Source organism: Centruroides sculpturatus, unplaced genomic scaffold (assembly GCF_000671375.1).
Source record: "Centruroides sculpturatus isolate CEXI.00-Female unplaced genomic scaffold, Cexi_2.0 scaffold167, whole genome shotgun sequence".
Taxonomy (NCBI): Eukaryota; Metazoa; Arthropoda; class Arachnida; order Scorpiones; family Buthidae; genus Centruroides; species Centruroides sculpturatus.
The window spans coordinates 422,136-444,664 of NW_019384372.1; the positions used below are offsets into that span (position 1 = coordinate 422,136).

At 31.8% G+C, this 22,529-nt stretch overlaps 1 protein-coding gene and 1 long non-coding RNA gene across 2 annotated transcripts in view; both read right to left on the minus strand.

Annotated features, from left to right (window-relative positions):
• LOC111615272 (twitchin-like) overlaps nt 1–22,529 on the minus strand; it is a 263,599-nt gene that overhangs the window by 40,027 nt on the left and 201,043 nt on the right. The window contains exons 77-105 of the mRNA XM_023356687.1: nt 22,133–22,414; nt 21,755–22,051; nt 21,345–21,647; nt 20,129–20,410; nt 19,609–19,908; nt 19,232–19,534; nt 18,867–19,145; nt 18,683–18,788; nt 17,525–17,730; nt 17,045–17,217; nt 16,789–16,918; nt 15,117–15,404; nt 14,920–15,027; nt 14,639–14,827; nt 14,326–14,430; nt 10,130–10,327; nt 9,820–10,007; nt 9,628–9,742; nt 6,121–6,281; nt 4,656–4,779; nt 4,270–4,569; nt 3,875–4,177; nt 3,660–3,778; nt 2,996–3,161; nt 2,694–2,836; nt 2,452–2,611; nt 2,077–2,265; nt 1,800–1,910; nt 1,612–1,716 (exon numbers count right to left, since the gene is read on the minus strand). Coding sequence (XP_023212455.1) covers nt 1,612–1,716; nt 1,800–1,910; nt 2,077–2,265; nt 2,452–2,611; nt 2,694–2,836; nt 2,996–3,161; nt 3,660–3,778; nt 3,875–4,177; nt 4,270–4,569; nt 4,656–4,779; nt 6,121–6,281; nt 9,628–9,742; nt 9,820–10,007; nt 10,130–10,327; nt 14,326–14,430; nt 14,639–14,827; nt 14,920–15,027; nt 15,117–15,404; nt 16,789–16,918; nt 17,045–17,217; nt 17,525–17,730; nt 18,683–18,788; nt 18,867–19,145; nt 19,232–19,534; nt 19,609–19,908; nt 20,129–20,410; nt 21,345–21,647; nt 21,755–22,051; nt 22,133–22,414 — 5,733 coding nt within the window. The remainder of the gene's footprint in view (nt 1–1,611; nt 1,717–1,799; nt 1,911–2,076; nt 2,266–2,451; nt 2,612–2,693; nt 2,837–2,995; nt 3,162–3,659; nt 3,779–3,874; nt 4,178–4,269; nt 4,570–4,655; nt 4,780–6,120; nt 6,282–9,627; nt 9,743–9,819; nt 10,008–10,129; nt 10,328–14,325; nt 14,431–14,638; nt 14,828–14,919; nt 15,028–15,116; nt 15,405–16,788; nt 16,919–17,044; nt 17,218–17,524; nt 17,731–18,682; nt 18,789–18,866; nt 19,146–19,231; nt 19,535–19,608; nt 19,909–20,128; nt 20,411–21,344; nt 21,648–21,754; nt 22,052–22,132; nt 22,415–22,529) is intronic.
• On the minus strand, nt 8,823–9,535 carry LOC111615142. The gene is made up of 2 exons (XR_002755029.1): nt 9,318–9,535; nt 8,823–8,921 (listed from the first exon to the last, which is right to left on the minus strand). It is a non-coding gene; the product is annotated as an uncharacterized LOC111615142 (long non-coding RNA).

The window sequence follows — 22,529 nt, forward strand, 5'->3', positions numbered from 1 at the left end:
AATGTTTTAAACTTTCTTATCATTATAGACATACGAAGTTACTAGTGTGAAATTCGAAATTATAGACGTATTTAACCCTTTAAATTTTTAATAAAGTTAATTTCCTTTAACCTAAGAAACTTGACCTTAAAGAAACGAAATATAAAATACATGAGAAAATTTTAACTCTTTCTATTCAATTATAAACATTCTCACAATCAAACCGTGTGTTGTTTATAAGTATCGGCGAAATTCGTCAGATTGTTGTCATGTTAACACCAACTTTAACCCCATAACTGCTAGGACAATTGGTCACCTGAGAAATTTTCTCATCAAAAAGGTATAAAAGCCCGTCTCCTTCCCCTCTCGGGGGAGTGACTGATCAGGGAGTTGCCGACAGATGGCCAAGACAGACCATCGCTTCCCTCTGACCTACCGTACAACATTTATCGGAAGACCTGGTATTTCAACTCGATCAACCTTCCAGAAAGTAAAAGCCCTCCAAAAATAATTGAAAGAGGTATGAACGCTTTATTGTAAACTCTCTCTCTCATACGCGAATTAGAAAGAGTTTTGTAAATTTAAGTTCGTTAAGTAGTTAAATAAACTCTTGTTTGTTTTTCATGGTGTCTTTATCCGACTATGCCGCGTCTTATCATCGACCCCTCTGACACTCCTCCACTCACATACGCGTAACTGAGCGCGTAACAGATCGTAACGTCATCCTTGACAAGAAAGTAGGTCAGAGACAGGTGGCCTGAAGGAGAGGACTCCTCCTCCCTCCCGGTGGCTCACACATATGTAGTGCCAGACGGCAATGTGCTATGCAAAGAGCAAGAAGTTGCCAATGCTCTATAACATGTGCATTTTTTCCAATTTTATTTTGAAACTCAACATTTGAAGTTCCAAGGAAAGTCATTCTAAGTTTTGAATCCTGTTTTCAATTAATCTGAAGCAGACCTTGGGCGAGGACGAAAATATTTGTTCCCAAAAATGTAAGCGTTACTGGAGATAAAGTTTTGTTGAGTGGGAATGTTTATTAACACCGGTAATCAGATTAAAAGTTATTGTTAGACTATTATATTTGGAGATCTAAAACTGCAAAAAAATTATATTTTAAATTTCATTTATTCAGTTAATGAAAATAAAATGTCCAAACTAACAAACAGAATGATCATTTGTTTCTGCTTCACAGAAAAATGCCTAAACATACTTTAACCAAACTTCATATTTTAAATCTGTTGATTCAAGAGAAGGTTTATACATACATATGATCTTAAAATTTACATTATATAAATTAAACTATAATAAATATCTGTCTGTCTGTTTCTCTGTTTACTAGACAATGACATGCATGAATCAGCAGCTGCCCCTTCAAGCAATTATCTTTAAGAATGTTATAACATTAAAGTGTAGTATTATGTTCAGAGAACTAACATTAAAAAGTAATTAGAGAGAAATTAGCAAAGCATGTAAGAAGTTGAAAAAAGTGACATTATTGTGCCTAGATTGCACTACATATATGCTTAGTATATTTTTTGAAGCATTTCGGGTTATGTTCATGATTACTTTGTTCCTAATTATATTGGTAAAACTTTTCTGTGGTTACTAATTGACAGAAAAGCTACTTACCAGTAATCCTGCTTCCACCATCTGATGCTGGTTTCTCCCATTTCAAATCTACATATGTTTTTCCAACTTTTGTTACAGTTACATTTTGTGGTGGTGACGGTACAGCTGTTTAAAAAAAATATTTAAAATATTAAATATATATATTATTATTATCGTTATTATTAGTATTATTATAAATATATACTCACTGAATTTTGCTCTGACTTTAAAGCTTGTTGGTATGCTAGGTTTACTGAAACCACCAGCATTTTTAGCTTTAACTCTAAATTCATAGTCCTTATTTTCTGTCAGTCCTGGCACTAAAATAAGAATGATAAATTTAATTAATTACAAAACTTAATATTCCATTTTTTTTCTTTGGGATATCATTTAAAAATTTCATATTCCTAAACCTCAATTTTGTGACTAGAGTTAAAAAATTGATAAACTAATTATTAATATAAATAAAAATATAATAAGTTATACCTTTAAATGTGGGATCTTTTACTAAATAGTCATTAGCCACTCTCCAGGTTCCATCTAATGGATCTCTATATTCTACTTGATATCCTTGAATTCTTGATCCTCCATCAGTAGCTGGTTTCTTCCATACTAAAGTAACACTATCTGTGTCCCAATCAGTAACTTCAGGAGCACCTGGAGGTCCTGGAACATCTGTATAAAGAAGTATATAAATATTGATTATTTGCAACACTACAATCACATTAAGGATAGATGATATTAAATTAACAACTGCTACTATACTACTGGTTAAAACTATAAATTAATAAACTCTTCAATAACCTAACAAACCAGCAACAATATTTTTAAACAAAGTGCAAACTATGATATTAAATTTACCAAATGGAAATTTAGCAGTAATAGCTGTTTCTGTTCCCAAAGGAGTTCCAACTCCATACTGATTTTCTGCACTAACTCTAAAATTATATTTCTTTTTTGGCTCTAAACCAATTACATCATAATGGCATCCCCGGACAAAACTGCTGAGTTTTATCCATACCTAAAATAATGTAAATGTTAAGTTAATATTGGATAAATAAAAATTTTACATGTATATATAAACTACCAATACTATAACTAACCCCTGTTGTTGGATCTTGTTTTTCAACAACGTAGTTTGTAATTGGACTTCCACCATCATCTGCAGGAGGTCGCCATGATAAGGAGCAAGTTTCAGGTGTGATATCTGAAACTTCTAATGGTCCCTGAGGTGGTCCTGGTTTATCTGTTTAATTTTAAAAATTGTGTAAATTGTATAATCATATAATTATAAAAATTGTTGTGTAAAAATTCATTGATGTAAATATACATCAATGAATTTTTGAAATAAGAATCCCATTTATGATATCAAGAAAATAATAAGACTACTATTTTTAAATCTTACCTACAACAGTTACTCTACAACTTGCAGAATCAGAACCTTGTGGATTTGTTAATTTTAATGTATATTTTCCAGTATCCTCTCTCTTTGCTTTTTTATTTAAAAGAACTGTAAACTCAGCATTTACTTCAGTAGAAACTCTGTTATCTGGAGTAACATCTTTGCCATTCTATTAAGTATTAATAATCTTTTATATTATTTAAATTTTAATTTTTAATAAAGGTCTTATAAATTAATTTCTAATAATATAATTTTTGAACTTTTCTACAGTATGTGGAGAAAAATTTTAAATTGTATTTCTATATTATTTATAATAATTTTTTAAGCAAATAATGATTTAAAATTAAACATATTTTGTTATTTTAAATTAATTTCTTTAAAATTAAAATTATTTATCATAAAAATAATTAACTTGTCACATTATAAATACTTTCAAGCTGATAATCTGAATTTAAACATTATAACATTTATCTATGAATAATAATAATTTAAGTTTTCTAAAATCAGTGTTTTTTATTACAAATTTAAGAAATGTAATATAAATTTTTACTCTTCTTTAAATGTGATTCAATAATTCTTTAATTTAAAAAATAATTTCTGCTATTCTGTTGAAATTTATTCAAAAATATTTTAAGAATTTTTAATCAAAATTTATTTAATATCTTACAATTGTCCAGGTAGCATGTGGAGTAGGATTTCCTGTGTAAGGTACTCTGAGTGAAAATTCTTCACCAGCAACAACTGTAATATCCCTCATTGCAAAACTTGTATCAATTTTAGGTGAACCTAATTAAAAATGTATATATTATAAATATTCATAGTCAGATTTTATTTTTTAAACCTATTTAAAACAAATTTAGCAAATTTAAAATATGTACATACTTGGAGGAGATTTAGCAAAGATTCCATCTGATGCTGAACTCCATGGTCCTTGACCAGCAGCATTTACTGCACAGACACGGAACTCATATTCATTATTTTCAGCTAGACCACCCACTTTATGTGTAAGGTCAGGAATAGTTCCAAGTGAAGCTCTTGACCACTTATTATCTCCTTTCTTTCTTTTTTCAACAACATAACCTGTAATTGGACTTCCTCCATCATTACGAGGTTTAGTCCAAGATAGTGTTATAGAATCTTCTGATGTTTCAACAGGATGTGGAACTCCAGGTGCACCAGGTGGATCTAAAATTTAATTAATTTAGTGAAATATATAATTTTGTTTATTTTGAAACTTTTTAAATGCAAATAGTAAATAAATGCATTTTAAAAATTACCAAATGGCAATTTAGCTAGGATTGGTTCACTCAGCAGTGCAGGATCACTTGTGCCATATTTATTTTCTGCCATGACACGGAATTCATAATAACGTCCAACTGTTAAATTACGAATTCTTAAAGTAGTTGAAGTGATAAAACTGCTGATACGAGTCCAAGAACTAGCTCCTTTCTCTCGTCTTTCCACAACATAATTGGTCACCTCAGCACCTCCATTATCTTTAGGTGGTAACCATCTTAGTGTCAAGGAGTCACCATCAACATCTTCAGCTCTTAAATTCTCTGGTGGACCAGGACGATCTATAGTGAGTAGATATTAAAATGCAAACTTATTAATTTATGCCAGCTTTTGTAAAATTATAATTTTTAAATATTGAAAAACTTACCTAATACAGTTACTTTACAATAACAAGTATCAAAACCAGATTTGTTCTTTAAGAAAAGTTTGTATTGAGCTGAATCAGAACGTTTTGAATCAGTGACAGCAAGAACAGCTTCATTATCTGCAAGCTATAAAAATTAATCAATTAATATATTAAAATCACTTGTAGAAAATATAAATTAGTTTTAAAATTATCTATTATTTAACTATTTCAGAGAATTTAATATTTAAAATTAATTAAATAATAAAGTCAAAATAATATTTTTAAGCACCTATAAATTTTCAGGAGCAAAACACAGAATTGATAATTTTTGTAATGCTTATCTTTCTGAAGAAAATATAAATGAATATATTGTATGTTTGTATCTCTAATTTTGATTTTATTACTTTAACTAATTTATCAAAATATCTTACTTATATATGAGAAAAAATATATTAAATTCAATTTTATATGTAATTATTTAGCATCTTATATGAAGATATTTTATGTTTTAATCTAAAAAAAGAATAATTTTAAAATATCGATTTATATTTTAATATAAATAAACCATATAAATAAACCTTCTATACGCATAGCATATAGAAGATGTCCATCTATTTTTCCTCTTATACGTAATGAGAAGGACAAGCCTAGTCGGGATAGGCTGCCAGGGGTGTATTCGGTGCCACTCACCGACCATAGATGTGACAAGGAGCTGGTATACATTGGGGCCACAAAAAGAGCAGTCGGAGTAAGGTGGAAGGAGCACCAAAAGGACATCGAGCACAATAGATGTAGCACGGCTTTATCGGTGTATGCATCGGACCCGGAGATATCGGCGGACTTCACGAGGGCCAAACTTCTCATCACGACGTCGTATGTAGACCAACTTAGGTGGCTAGAACAAATGGAGATATGCAGAGCCTACGAGTCGGCAACCCCCATCAATTACAAGGATGAGATGACATTATCGTTGGCATGGCAAGCCTTATTACGGAAAGGAGACTCGGATTAATCGACATCGTTATTTAGAATGCGGAAGGAAGAAGGGCGCGTGTTATCTCCCACTTCTGACACGCTAAAACAAATTTATTCGAAAATTACGTAATTCTATCGTACGAATAAAAGATCGTTACGTGGATACTGAGATTTCGGTTTGAAAAAGCACGTGATGCCCAACGGAACTCGAAATAAGAACATTTTTGAAAGGCGTTCCAAAGACAACGGGCAGTAACGATGTGTTACGAATAGAACATTGCCTGAAGAAGGATACAGTGGTGTCCGAAAACGTTTGCGATTGAAATTCTTTCACATCGGTTATAGGTTTGGAGATAAGTTATTTTTATATTTTAATATATTTTTCATACAATAATTTTGAAAATTATATTACATTATAAACTATAAGAAAATTGTTAATAAATAGTAATTCCTTAAATTAATCCTTAATAATAATTGACATAATTAAATATTTTCCATTTTGTTTTAATACCTTTCTGAAATATCTTGTGTCTTTGTCATCCAAATCTCTATCACCTTTTGACCAAATGGCATTTGGTTTTGGGAAGGCAGTGAATGGCACACTAATATTAAAATCTTGACCCGCTTTTACAGTTATATCTTTAACAGCTCCTATATCAATTCTAGGTTTGTCTGTTCAAAAACAGTAAAAATTAATTATGATTTTTTTAAAACACTTGCTATAATTCCACAACAACATCAAAAATCTGTTTTTTGACATTTTTTATTAATTTAATTTAGATGATGATATATATTTTAATCAAAATTACTGAAATAATATATACACTGGACGAAAAATAATGCACCATGAAGGACTTGTTGGATTTGAATAAAAATTGTTATGTGGAGAAGTACATTGACTTGGTCCACTTTTTCCAGCAGCATTGATCGCATATACTCGGAATTCATAATTATTATTTTCAGTTAAATTCAAAACTGTGTATTCACAGTCAGTAGGAGTATAGTCATTGGCTTTAATCCATTGTCCTGTTGGACTAGATAAATCACGTCGTTCAATAAGGTAACCTGTGAAAAATTGAAAAGTTTCATTACTTTGGCTTTCTATCAGATCATTTAGAATAGCTTACAATGTACATATACAATAATATAATTAATATTGNTGATATATATTTTAATCAAAATTACTGAAATAATATATACACTGGACGACAAAAAAAATAATGCACCATGAAGGACTTGTTGGATTTGAATAAAAATTGTTATGTGACATCGTCATAGCTAGACAGGTATATGATTGCAACCATAAAGCAAAAACATACTTTATTGTGCAGTAATGTGCAATACAGTGCAGGTGCTAATATCTTGTTGGGACACCTCTAGTGCAGATACAAACTGTGATACGCCTCGGCATGGAGGCATAAAGGTTGCATATAATGTTCTGCGGCATATCTGTCCATGCGTGATGCAACTGGGACTCAAGATGCATCAGATCCCATGGCTGTCACAGCTGGCGTCCCAGGTGATCCCACACATGTTCGATTAACGATAAATCTGGAGACCGTGCAGGCCAAGGAAGTGTAGCAACGTTATGTAGGCATGCTTGGGAGACCACTGCAGTGTGTGGCTGGGCATTATCCTGCTGGAATATGCCTGTCAGAAGCCCTGCCATGAGGGGCAACATATGTGGCCGGAGGATGTATTGCACATATCATTGGGCTGTGAGGGTAGTATGCATGACAACTAGAGGTGTCCTACTGTCATATGTTATGGCTCCCCACACCATAACACTGGGGGTTGGGCCTGTGTGCCGCTCCACAGTATAGGCTGGGTTGACACCTTGATCAGTGGGCTGCCATGCCCTCACACGGCCATCATGAGCCCCCAAACAAAAGCGGGATTCATTGCTGAAGACAATACACTGCCAGTCAGTAGCCGTGCATGATTGTCATGCACGACACCACTGTGGACGGAGGCATCGGTGGGTGGCTGTTAATGGTAGAACACATATTGGGTGTCGGGAAATCAATCTGCCTTCTATTAAGTACCTGGAAATGGTGCGGCTGAATACATGGTTCCATAATGCAGGTGCCACCACTGCATGAATGTTAGACAATGGAGCTGTAGGCGCTGTCCGTGCTTGATGTACAATGAGACGATCCTCCCTCCTGTTGGTCTGTCGATAGCGTCCGGAGCCTGTTTGCCGTTCGTTCGTACCCCTACGTACCACTGCTCATAACACATCCTAACAGTTCCATCAGAACAGTTCAGATGGCTGCCAATCCAGAGGTATGACCATTCTCCTCCTCTCAATCCAACGATGCGACCTCTCTCTAACTCACTTAACTGAGCATAAGGGCGCCGAATGCATTGTAGAGGCATGTCTGTCACTCAACGAAGTCACAGCCATCAACACAAGCACAGGACATATGCACAGGTTGTCACAGCGTGCACCTTTATACCAGACAGAGGAAGCATTTTTCTTTCCTCTGGTGGCAATATGACACAAGAAACTGTTCCCAAAAGCTAATCATTTACATATCTAGCTATGATGATGCAACATACCAATTTTTATTCAAATCCAACAAGTCCTTCATGGTGCATTATTTTTTTGTTATCCAGTGTATATATATATATATATATTGTCATGATCTACTTCTTGTTAAGCCGTAACAATCGTGAGCTATTTCATGTACATATATCAGTCGCGGACCACTTTCTGTAAAGCGGTAAAAGGGCTGGAGCAATAGCGTAGGAAGACTGGAGACACTTCTGGACTAGCTGTCTTAGCACCTGGCTGCATGTAGCTACGCTCCATATTTCGTACGACTTCTTATATCCCAAGTAAAATTTAAATTGGAGTTAGTCATTGTTATCTCTGAATGTTTTTATATAATATTGATACATCGTGTCAATCAATTAATTATTATATCTGCTAGTTGGGAACAACCCAATAAGGGCTACATCATTGATTATTCTTTCAATATAATAATATTGAAAGAATAATCAATGTATAAGAATAATCAAGTCTCAACCTTTTATACTATGTTATTTTTCTTTAACAATGCTAATAACTTATTGAATCTGCCTCATACTTATGTAATGTTAGCTGTTACTTACATCTTCAAATGCCCAGGTAGAATCAATGACAGTTTTAATCTTTCCTTCTTTCCACAACCTGAACACTTTTTCAACAATACCTCTGATGTATTCATGACCTCCTTGTTGGTAAAGCAGGTGTCTAAGGTTGAAGCCTGAGATTGACTTATTTTCATCAAACAGTTTTATTGGGTTTACTTTATCCACTTGCCACCACTGAAAAAGAATACTCATACTGAAATGTTTGAAATTAAGATGTACGAAACTCTCCAAAATTATGGAAAATTTTTAATATTTCTTCCTTAATTATGGAAAATTCATAAAACTATATAAAAAAATATATATAACTTTGAAAATACACAAGAAATTCTTTCAGTAAATGCTCGTACTAAGAAATAAGCATAGTTTGAACAAAACATGATAAAATTAACACAACAAATTCAAATTAATATCAATATAAAATAAACATTAAAACAAAAGAACAACAACAAAACAAACACAATATATAAGCATGCATTGTACTCACAGACTTAGTTATACTAAAGAAACTTTTTGTCTCTCCAGTAACAATGCTGGAAGAACCTGAAAGAGAAATACTTTAATATTACTCACTGATTTGGCAAAACTGAAGAAGCTTTTGGTTTCGCCAGAGACAATACTTCCAGTTCCTGCATGTAAGAAAATAGATCAAACTTTAATAATCTCAATAAATAATAATGTTAAATATATGAAAAGCCATAATTCAGTATATTAGTATATTCATATATTATAACTCATTCTGACATTACTGAATTTTTCATTTGTAAATTATCTCTCATTAGTTTTTGATTATGCAAAAAAGATACTAACATCTGTNTCATTTACATAAAATTATTTTCAATATATATATACAATCAAATACTAATTTAAATTTTAATATTACCTGGCTGATCTTCAATAAGAACCATAGCACATGGTTTACTTGGTTGACTTTCCCCGACATCATTCACAGCAAAGACACGGAATTCGTATTCTTTATTCTCAGTTAAATTAGGAACCTACATTATTTTATAAAAATATTGTAAAATTCCTTAAGTCAATAATCAATATTTTAACAGAAAAAACAGATTTTTACAGTAAAATTAGTATCAGGATGAGGCATATTATTGACTAGATCCCATTCTTTGTCACCCTTTGCTCTCTTTTCAACTAAATAACCACGTAATTTGCTACCACCATCATTAATTGGCTTATTCCATGATAGAGATGCAGAATTCTTTGTAACTTTGTCTACTTTTGGCATATCAGGAGCATCTGGAGCATCTATAAGAATTAAAAAAGATTTTTTAAGATTCATTTATTATGACAATTCTTATTTTTATTACTACTTCATAATGTTTAAATAATTATTATATATGAAATATTTAATGTGACTGATTGCTTACATTTACGATCCTTTGCTGTAATTGGATGAGATGGTCTGCTTGGTTTACCAGGGCCACCTTCATTAACTGCTAAAACTCTAAACTCATAAGTACTTCCTTCACTTAAATTAGGCACTGTAAATTCTGTATTTGGTGTAGGATAATTATTAACTTTTGTCCATTCTGGTGAACCTCTTTCACGTTTTTCAATAATATAACCTGAAAATAAATTAAACAATTAATGTTCATTTATTAGTCAATATTTAGTTATTTTTTTATAATCATTTGGTTAATACCTTCAGGATGATTAGTATATTTAATTTACTTTTGTGGACTTTGAAATGATTATTCAAAGTTACTATACAGAAATGAGATAAAAATCCAGACAGTAATTATGTTTTTGATTCAGATAAGATACAAATCCATTCAAATTTACTTTTTGTTTAGGTTTAACTTTCAGTTTTTGAATATACAATTTATAAATTAAATCATATATTTATGTTGTTTATAAAATACAGTAGGTTCTGCTTAATGGGGTTCAATTATGCTGATGTTTTTCTGAAGAGCTGGGGAAAAAACTCTATTATATCTATTTACTAGACTACATTAATGTATTAAATAAAAAGAAACATTTACTAAAACATAAATTAATTTACAAAAGTTTTATTTTTATTACAATCTCTGAAAAACATTGGAATTAAAGGTGCATAAGATAAGAACTGTCACTTGCCTATAACAATATGTAATTGATATGTTCAAATTTTTAAATAAATGATGATAAACAAATATACAAATTTCATTTGCCATACTCCTAAATGTAAGTTCACAAAGCTTAAAAAATAGAAACTAGTTAAATGATAAAAGATAATGAATTTTTAATTTTTCAATAGCCCAAATTATATAAGTAACCCAACTTGGTATCTTGATGTATTCCTAGTGAAATACAATCTAGGTGGCAAGCAACTAAGTAAACAAATCAATGGTATGATCAGTTACATATGAAATAGATTATACCATTGGTTTTTGTACTTTAACTACATTGTAACATCCTCTTAAAAGAGATTTTAGTAATATTGTTTGTGTGGATAAACCTTGATATAAACCCTTACTGAGCAAAGGTTGATAAAACATGCTTCTCAAATGCTAAATATTTTCACATCATGTCACATCAAAATATTTTAAAGAAATAGTGAAGCTCCTGTTAGCAATAAAAATCTTAGTGACAACTATCCTCTCTATCCATCTTTGTATTGATTCAAAGTTTTTTTTTTGCTAAAGACCAGAAGGCTGTCTTTCGACTTAGCCTGAATACGAGAAGGAAGGAAGAAGAGGTGTAGAGGGTGGGGTATGAGAGGTTTAGAAAAGTTGGAAGGAAGAGAGGTTAGATGGGGTATCCCACGAATGCCTTGCATCGTACTTGTAAGTAGAGAACAATTATAGTACATATACAATATAGGGTGGTCGCTGTTGACCAGTGCTTGTTGAACTTTATGATTCAAAGTTTATATAACTATGAGAGTCAGTCCAAAAATAAGTTTTGTGTAGGAATTGTAGAGAAGATACTGCTCATCCAAGATAAAGCAATTAATGCTCACTTGGATGGACATGTTTTTTCGAGGGTTATGAAACCTAGCAGGATATCTGGTAGGCTACCAGCCATTCAGTTTGTGTTCTGTCAAGTCAAACAGGACAAGCAAATGCTGATTGGCCAGATGCCCACAGAAAGATAATAACTGGGTGTAAGTGAGGGAACCAGAGAGAACTGTTCAAATGAACATTACTCTGGAAGAAGAGAGAGAGATAGAGAGAGAGAGTGAGAGTGTGTGTTGACTGATAAAAAAAAAAAAGAGACATATGGTTCCAGCAAAAAATTAGACATATTTACCCAGGAACAATGATGATCATCATATTGACCTAAGATTACACAACAAGATGGGATCTGATGAACATTTTTACTATGATATTAAGAGATGAATTGATTAGGAAATTATTACCCATCTGCAGTTAGAGCCATTATTTGCACCAACCAATAGATCACTTTGGTTGTCTGAGATTTGAGACTGGACATGTCCAAGTGCACCATATCATCTATAACATTCTGGACTACAGCAAAGCATGATGGGTGTCATGACAACTGACCCCAATCATATGTCCCAAAGAATGAGCATCAATCTACAACATTTTCTGCATTATGAGTAGCAAAGTGATCTCTTTCTGTCATGATGGGGTGAGATCTGGATTCACTGTTACTCTTCAAAGACAAAGCACATGGAATGAAAGCACTGCAGTTCCCAGTTAAAAATAAAAATTCAAGATCAATTCAATGCCAGCAAAATCATGTGGTCTGCACTGTTGGAATTTATTCATGATGGAACAGTGAATACCACAAGGTACTGCCACCATTCAACAAGAGGCCGGGTCTGCATACTTCTGGCATTCTGCTTCTGGATGATAATGCAACAGCCTACATGGTGGTGACAATAGCAGCTCTTCCAGAAAGGTTTCATTAAAAATGTTTCAATACTCTCCTAGTTCTGATTGTAACCCTGCAGTTTTCACTTATTTCCAGCTTTGAAAAAGATGCTGTCTGGACACCATTACACCAGCAATTATGATGAACATGCCATTTACACCTTTGTCAGTCAGCAAGACAGAGTTTTTATGTGAGCAACTTTTCCAAACTATTGAAGCAATATCATGTCTAAATATTACTGGAAACTGTGCAGAAGTAGAATATGTGTTCTATTGATGATGCATTTGCTTTTCTCATTAATAAATCTTGTGAATAGGAACTAATAAAATTTATCAAAATTTTCAGACTGACCCTTGTAATATATGAGATTCAAGTTATAACACTGCCGATTATTTTTCTTGGGACTAGAAACAGATAGAAACATGCAGTTTGTTTTAAAATACTCATGCACTCATTGTGAATGCCTGACAGAGATGGCAACACTGTATGGCACAGAACTCTAGTGGCAGTAGTGAGAGTGAGGACTGTTTTTGATACTTAAAATGACGATGTTTTCATTACAAAAACAGCATGTAATCATTCATTTTTTCCGTTTGAGTGGTGTGACAGCAATTGAAATTCATCGCCAGTTGAGTAAGACATGTGGTGATAGTGTCATGGATGTGTCTAATGTGCGTTCATAGATGCGACAGTTCAAAGAAGGCAGAACATCGTGTGACAACAAACCAAGACAATCTTGGCCTCGCACCAGCTGGTTTGACGATATGATTGAGTGAGTGGAGAAAGTTGTTTTCGAGGATCGCCGAATGAGTGTGGAACACATTCACCTCCAAAGTTGGCTTTTCCATGGGATCTGTGCACACAATCCTGCATGAAGACCTGAAAATGCAAAAAGTGTTCTCCAGGTGGGTGCAATGAATGCTGACAGATGACCACAAGGCTGCATGCATGGCATGTTGCCAGGCAATGTTGATGCATGATGATGGCATGAATGGGACTTTGTTTTCATTGATTGTGACAATGGATGAGACATGGATGCATTTTTCAATCCTGAAACGAAGTGCCAGTCAGCTCAATGGACTCACACAGACTCATCGCCATAAAAAAAAATTTTGGGTAAGCACCAGTGCTGAAAAAATGATGGTGGCCATGTTCTAGGACAGCAATAGCATAATCCTTACTCATTGCATTCCAAAGGGCATTATGGTGACAGGTGCATCCTACCAAGATGTTTTGAAGAACAAGCTCCTTCTAGCATTGCATGAAAAATGGCCAGAAAAGGCTGCACGTGTGCTCTTTCACCAAGACAGCGCACCAGCACATCGGGCGAACATGAGGCTGCAGTTTCTTCGTGACAACTTTGAAGTGATTTCTCATGCTCCCTACTCACCTGACCTGGCGCCTAGCGACTTTTGGCTGTTTCCAATGATAAAAGACACTCTCTGTGGTTGCACATTCACTAGCTGTGCCATTATTGCATCAGCGATTTTTCAGTGGTCAAACCATACTCCTAAAGAAGTGTTCACAGTGGCCATGGAATCAGGGCATCGACATTGTGAAAAGTGTGTATGGCTACAAGGAGATTACATCTAGAAGTGACAAAAGTTTCACAGTTTTCGTGTGATTAGTTGTGAGAAAAAAAATCAGAGGTGTTATAACTTGAATGCACCATGTATTACAAAAATAGTAATTTTTTTAAAATTAGAAAATAGATATTCTTTCATTAGGTAGATTTGTCAGTTACCTGTAACTGGTTTTCCACCATCATTAGTTGGGGGACTCCAAGATATGTTTGCAAAATTAGGACCAAAATCTTTAACTTTTGGTTGACCAGGAGAATCGGGAGTATCTACAAAATAATTTCATTAGTTATACATAAAAATTCATTTTACTTTATTTGTTTAAGAACTAATATAAATTTAAATTGAAGTAATGCTAATAACCATTTTAATCTGATTAATTATTATATTGTCTTTAACACTGTATCAAAAATGCCATATTTTAATATATTACTTTCTTAAAAACTAAAAAAATTAAAAACTTTCTTGAGAACATACCAAATGGATTCTTTGCCACAACAGGTTTTCCTTCAAGAGGCTCCCCAATTCCATATGGATTTTCTGCTCTTACTCGGAATTTATATTGTTTTCCTTCTTCTAAGCTCTTAACTGTGTGTGTTGTCATTGTTGTAAAACCAGCAGGAAGCCATCTATCAGTTCCAATTTCACATTTTTCAATTTGATAACCTAGAAGTAATTTTATATATTATAGAAATTTATAAACATTTACATAAATTTTCTATTGAATTAAAATCTACAGTATATTAAAATGAAGCTACCATTTATATCAGCACCACCATCATCTTCAGGCTTTTGCCATTTCAGAGTAACAGTGTTTGCTGTTGTCTCAGGATATTCAATAGGTCCTTTTGGCATTCCTGGTTTATCTGTATTTAAAATAAGTTTCATTATTTTAGTAAAGAGATTCATTATGTGTAAAAATATAAAAAATCATTATTTATTACATTAAACTTACCATAAACTAATACTGTGATATCAGCAGAATCTTGACCATAAGAATTGTTTGCTGTTATTGTATATTTTCCACTATCATTTCTTTGTGTTACTGGAATGCTCAATGCAATCATTTCATCAGCAAATTCAGTCTGAACTCTATTTGTAGGTGGAATAGGTTTATCATTAATAGTCCATGAAACTGTTGGTTGAGGAGCACCAGTTAATGGAATGTTGATACTAAGAGGATCTCCTGCTTTTACTCTTATTGTTTTGCCATACAAACCATCCAAGTGCAATTTGGGCTTTTCTATAAGAGGAAAAATTAAATATATTTTTTAATGTGTTTAAATATTAATATTTTAAATTTTTTCACTAATCATTCATTTTTTGATGATTGTAATTTTGTCATGACATTTAGTTAAAAGTTGACATTAAACATTTCAAAAAGGAGAACAAATAATAATCAATCATAATTTTTCATTAAATACATTGGTCATTGTTTTATAATGAATATATAACACATTTAATTATGCAAATTATATACATACTAGCAGATGAGCCTAGCACTGTTTTGGCAAAAGTAACCATAGCAAAAATTAAGATTATTAGATTATAGCCAATCTTACCCATTTTTACCAGGTGCAAGAATTAGGTTCACCCTCTTCCGAGACTAATTAGAGAATTTTTAGATGGGTCTAAAAACATGTTTGATTTCCTGCAAAAAACCACACCTACTTATATAAGCTATTGATCCCACTGTTTGTAAATCTGTAATCTGTCACAGAATGCCTAGAATGCCCACTAAGCAGTCTAATTCAGTCTAATGTTTAAATTAACAGTATAGCAGTCTAATTCAGTATATTATTATTTTTATTTGTAATAGGAATTTATTATTGATATGAATTTATTTATACCAGGGAATGACATTGCTGCTGCTAGAACGCTCACTAGAGAGCATCCCTGGCTATCTTGTTTAAAATAGTACAGTAAAATCTGAATTCAGGATAATCCTTAACCCTCTCCCTCTCCTCCACAGGAAAAATTTTGGAAAGTCTGTTCTTTGTCTACATTCTCATGATGTACTAAAATTGTGGTACTTTGTTATGATTACCTGGTATATATAACCTAGCTGTTCTATTGATTATGCAGTGCCTCTAATTATTAAAAAAAAGACAATACAGAATAAATGTGTGATTTATTGATTTGTTATGTAATTTTTACATTAAATTTGTAATATTGTATTATCTGCAAGAATACATATTTAAACAATTTAACATTATTTTGTGAATCACAGAATCCTAAATTATAAAATTTTTGGCAAAAATAATAATATATTTTTTAATAAAGATGAAATAAATGATAATGATGAATGAAATGAAAAAGATTAATGGTCTATTTAGTTTTGACTGTCAGTGATGAATTTACTTATCATGAAGTCATTAATATTAGCATATATAATGTTAACATACTGTAAGATATTACACAGCAATAATATCTAGATGATGTCAAAAGCAAGCACAGTTTTCCATATAGCTTTACAATGAGTCATTAAGAAAACTCAGAAAATCATGCCAACAATATACAGTACTTTAGTAACATGATTTTGTAGATTTCCTTACTAAAGAATGAATTAAAATTCTAACATTACTATATTTAAGGAAAAAATGTGAAAAATAATAATTATTTTATACCTTTCATTGGTTTTGCAGCAATTGGTTTGGAAGGTTGACTTGGATCACTTGATCCTGCTGCATTCCTTGCAGTTACTCTATATTCATATTGATGACCATCGGTTACAGTATTATCAGTATACTGTACAGGCTGCAATAAAGCAGATACATTATTTAAGTAAGAAAAGTACTGTACATGCATTTTTTTCAAGCTTAGTTATAAATATATTAACAACACAAACAATTGTAATGTTGATGTAATCATACTAAAAATTACCAAAACAGGTTGTTTATTCAATTTAACCCATCGGTTAGATTTCAAATCCCTCCTTTCAATGTCATATCCAGAAATTGGTGATCCACCATTTGATCTTGGAGGATCCCATTTGATTTTAATAAAATCACGATCATGATCAACAGCTTCTGGTTGACCAGGTTTACTTGGAACAGCTAAAAATAATCAAATGAAATACAAGTGCGATTATAATAACTAAGCTGAATTAAAAACTTAAATTATTTTTTATGGCATAATTTTGACTATAATTTAGGAATAAATTTTTAAAATTTCTTTTTAAAACGCATGTATATTTTGATTTAAAAAATTAATAATATAATTAAAATAATAAATATTTGATGAATACTTACTTATTAATTATTAATAACCAAAAGTATGCAATAAAAGACATTTTTATATTATAAAACTAATTACTTTATATTCATCATTGTAATAAAAATATCAAAGTAATTGATATATTACCATAAGGACTTCTAGCTGTTATTGGTTTTGTTGTAGATAATGGTTCAGAAACTCCTTGAGCATTTTCAGCCATTACCCTAAACTCATATTCTGTACCTTCCATAAGCTTTGGAACAGTGCAACTATTGGTATTAGGTGGTACAAAGGAAACAGCAGGCACCCAATTTCCACCTCTGGTCTTATCTCTTTTTTCAACAACATAACCTCTGAAATTTAATTTTGGATATTTTTATTTTATTAAAAATTCAGAAAATTGAAATTGATGCATCAGATAGACAAAATTCTATGAACAATGAATGTGATAAATTTTAAAATAAATGCAATTTTAATTAATATAAATTATTATACCAGCAGCATAAAAAAGTTCTTTGAAATGTTCAAGACAATGAAGCATACCAATTGAATAAGTAAAAATGAAATGGCAGCATGCAACAGTACTTTTTTTTGGAAGATATTCTTGTACAAACTATTACTGTGCCTGCACCCATTGACAAGTGGCAAAACAATTTGTGAGGGGATTCATTACTGCTTATTGTGAATAGAGTTTAACAATAGATGTTGCTTCAGGAATAGTGACCTAACATCAAATTTTGTGTTTTATTGAACAAGATATTGACAGAAACATTCAACTTATTTAATGAGTTGTACCATGCATCAACAATGAAAAAACTAGTGTGTACAAGTGGCATAACTATTTCTATGAAGGTGGGAAAGTGTCACTTCAAGATATTGGTGACTGATGAGAACATTGGAAGCAATTTTGTGAACAGTAATGTACCTGTGATGTGCCACAATGATCTGTATGCATTCAAAGTTAGAATTTCATGATAGTTGTCATGAAATCTTACACAATCAATTGGACATTCAGGCCTTGATGGCTACCCTGTGTCATGCAGAGGAAGATAGTTTCCAGTGATGCTTTGAGATGTACAAACACTGGCATAAGTGTATTGTTGCTAAAGGACCATACTACAGTTTCATATGAAGGACATATTATTTAAATTTTCTTATATTTATTTTTGGAATTGATTATGTATATTTTTTTGGAACTTTTTGCACTACTAGTAAATATAACAGCTTATAACAGAGATTTTTTAAAATTGATAAAATTATTGGTAAAGATTGAAAAATGTAAGAACTAAATAGAAACACGCTTACGTTAATCCACTTCCACCATCATCTTTTGGTGGTTTCCATGATAACACAACGTGATCTTTATCAATATCATCAACCTTCAGAGGACCTTCAGGAGGACTTGGTTTATCTAATCAGAGAAAATGTTAATTAAAATTTGATTTATAGTTTATAAACTGTACATAAATTTAGAAATATCTACACTTACCAAGTATAACAATTGTTAATGTACCACTGTCTGTACCACTATCATTAGTCAGTGTTAGGGTGTAGGGACCACTATCTAATTTGCAGGAATCAACAATATTTATAATTGTATGATCATCAAAATTTGATAGAGTGCATCTTTCATTTGATTTCAATATCTTTTCTTTTTGTTTCCAAACTACTTCAGGTGCTGGTTCCCCAATGAATTTAATATCTGAATTCATTGTCTGTCCAATTCTTATTTTGATTTCTTCCATTGGTGATATAATCTTCGGTGCCACTGTTAAAAAAATATGCAATGTATGTACTGTACATAGCATATAAATATATATGAAATATATATTAGGATTTTTAAATAATACTTACAGAATCTTGGTTTTGCTGTAACAAGATCTGATGGATCACTAGGTTCACTTTCACCACCTTTATTAACTGCTACGACACGGAATTCATAATCATTTCCTTCTTTAAGATCTGGTACAGTACATTTAGTTTTAGAAGCTGGCACATCCAGAGCTTTAGTCCATACAGGAGAGCCTCTCTCTTTCTTTTGAACAATATAACCAGTTAGTGGACTACCTCCATCATCTTTTGGTGCAGTCCATTCTAGATCAACATGATCTTTATCCCAATCTTTAATTGCAGGTTTTCCTGGTGAATCTGGCTTTTCTGTTTGAAAACAGTATTATTATTATTAAAATTTTTATTATTACTAAAAATTAAATAGAAAATAATTCTCTTACCATATGGATTTTTAGCAACAATAGGTCGTTTAGCTTCAAGAGGATCAGAATCACCTATTTCATTAACAGCAGATACTCTGAATTGATAAACTTTTTTGTGAATTAGTTTCGGAACCTTGAAATTTAATAATGAAGTTGTTCCCACTTCTACCCATGTTCCACGACTTGTATCCATTTTTTCAACAACATAATGTTTAATTGGACTTCCACCATCATCTTTAGGAGCTTTCCAGCTCAAATGAGCTGATTCTCTAGTTATGTCAGATATATCAAGTGGACCTTCTGGTGGTGAAGGGCGATCTATTAACAAAAATAAATTATAAGTTTTAGAACTAAGCAGAAAACTTTTTAATTTTTATACTCTGACTTGTGATTAAATAAATGCTTATTAATTTTCTATTTAAATTATAACAAATTAAAAATAAACATATTTTTTATATAGAAAATTATAAATACAATTTAACAAGTTTTAAATTTTTACTAAGCAATTTTCATTTTTATATGTTGCAACTAATCTTACCTACAACAGTTACAGTTGCAGATGCTGAAGTTTTGCCAGAAGTATTTTCTAAAATCAGTGTATATCTTCCAGAATCTGTTCGTTCTGCTGATTTAATTTCCAAAATTGTTTGAGTGGCAGTACCTCCAACTTCAACTCTTTTCATATTAACTACTGATTTATCATTAATATTCCATGTGACACTCGGAGGTGGTTCTCCTTTAACTGGAATTGTATAATTTATGGTTCTTCCTGCTCTTACTTTTAGATCATGTAAAGCTGTTTTATCTAATGATGGTGCCACTAAAAAATAATTTTATTGAATTATTAAATGCATTTATAAAAATACAAAAATTAAAATTTGTTTCTTAATAACTGATTTGTAAAAAAGTTAAAGCAACAATTGATATCTGAATATTTTTGCATTGAATAATCATTGGCTTATATGAAAATAAAAAATTTATTAAATGCCATGTTTTCTCAATTCTAATGTAGCATTCAATCTATGCATGCACAATTTTCAAGATGTCAAAACCAGAAAAAATTAACTTGCAAATGTAATGTGTACCCTATATCAAAAACACATTCACAAAAAAATAAAACACTTATTACTATTTAAATATGTTATTTTATGTTTACAGTGCTTCATGATGTCCATATTTTAATGGGGCCATAAATGTATCCATTTATGGCCCCATTATCAAGTATAAAGGATCTGCAGACCAATACAAAAATTACAATCAATGTTTTAACAAGATTTCTTATTGGTATGCACAAGCATTAAATTTACCAGATATGTAGAATCACACTGAAATATCTGTATACATATTCTTCAATATAATGGATTCTTTCTGCTGAAATACAGCTTTATAGGCAATTTGTCTGCTGGACATCATTCATTTGGCTCACTTTTCAAACACCATCAAACCATCCCAACAAAAAATTAAAAATGAAGTAGCGGGAAAAATATGTTCATGTTTATACTGATACAAAGTCATAATAACATAAATTGCCAAGCAGAGTGAAGAACAAATGAATGAGACTGCATTAATTAAGTCAACTTTGTACCTTATTCTAATGTGCATCTCAATTTGAATTAAGAAAACACAATACTATTAGTCGAAATAATTAAAAATTATTGTTAAATCAAAATTAATTTTTCATTATATGATTAGCAAATATATATTTACTATCTATTAAATTTCAATTTATGATTTCTAATTTTGTGTAAACTTACAGAATCTAGGTTTAGCTATAACAGCTTGTGATGGTTCACTTGGATCACTTGGTCCAGCTTTATTCAGTGCAACAACACGGAACTCATATTCTTCTCCTTCTTTCAAATCAGGAATGCGGCCTTTAGTGGCATCACCAGGAAATTTAGCAGCTTCTTCCCAGACTGGACTTCCTTTTGGTTTCTTTTCAATGATATAACCTGTAATTGGTGCACCTCCATCCTTACGCGGTGGTTTCCATTCTAAATCAACATGATCATTATCCCAGTCTGTCACTTCTGGTGGAGATGGTTTATCAGGTTGTTCTGAAGAATGAAGTGAAAAGTTTTTATAATTATTTTAATTACATTAAAAATTACATAAATAATAATATTTTATTATTTAATAATTACTTTTTAAATTTGATATTTACCATATGGATTTTTAGCAACAATAGACTCTCTTCCAGTCAACCAAGGTGATTCTCCTTCTTTATTTACAGCTTTTACCCTGAACTGATACTCATGATTAGGTACCAAATTGTCAACACGAATATTGTTATTAAGAGTTTCTCCAACAGGCATCCATTTTCCAGATTCTATATCTTTCTTTTCAACCAAATAATGAGAAATCTCTGAGCCTCCATCATCCTTTGGAGTCTTCCAAGAAACGGTGCAACCATCTTTCTTTATATCAGCAATACGCATATTTTCTGGTGCTGTTGGAGGACCTGAAAAATTTAAATGAATAGCAATTAATAATAATGATCAGAATAATTATCAGTATTAATTCAAATTAATTCAATACTTACATAATATTGTAATTGTTATTTTATGGGAATCAGTACCATTAATATTATTTGCTGTAAGAGTCAAAGTTCCACTATCATTTCTTTCTGCATTTCTCACAGTTAACTTTGTTTTATATTCTTCACTTATGACAGACCATCTTGGTAAATCATCAACTAAACGTTCTCCTAAAGTCCATTTTTTTGTGGGTGGTGGTTCTCCACTCACTGGCACATCTAATTCAAAGTTTTTACCTGCCTTGATACGAATATTATACATGGCATTTCGATCTATCTTTGGTGGCACTGAAATGAAATTTTGTGTTTCATTTTTTTATTACATTTCTTTATATATAAATACAGTATAGTGTCGTTTATCTGAAAACTGATCAACCAAAACCTCGGTTAACCAAAAGCATTC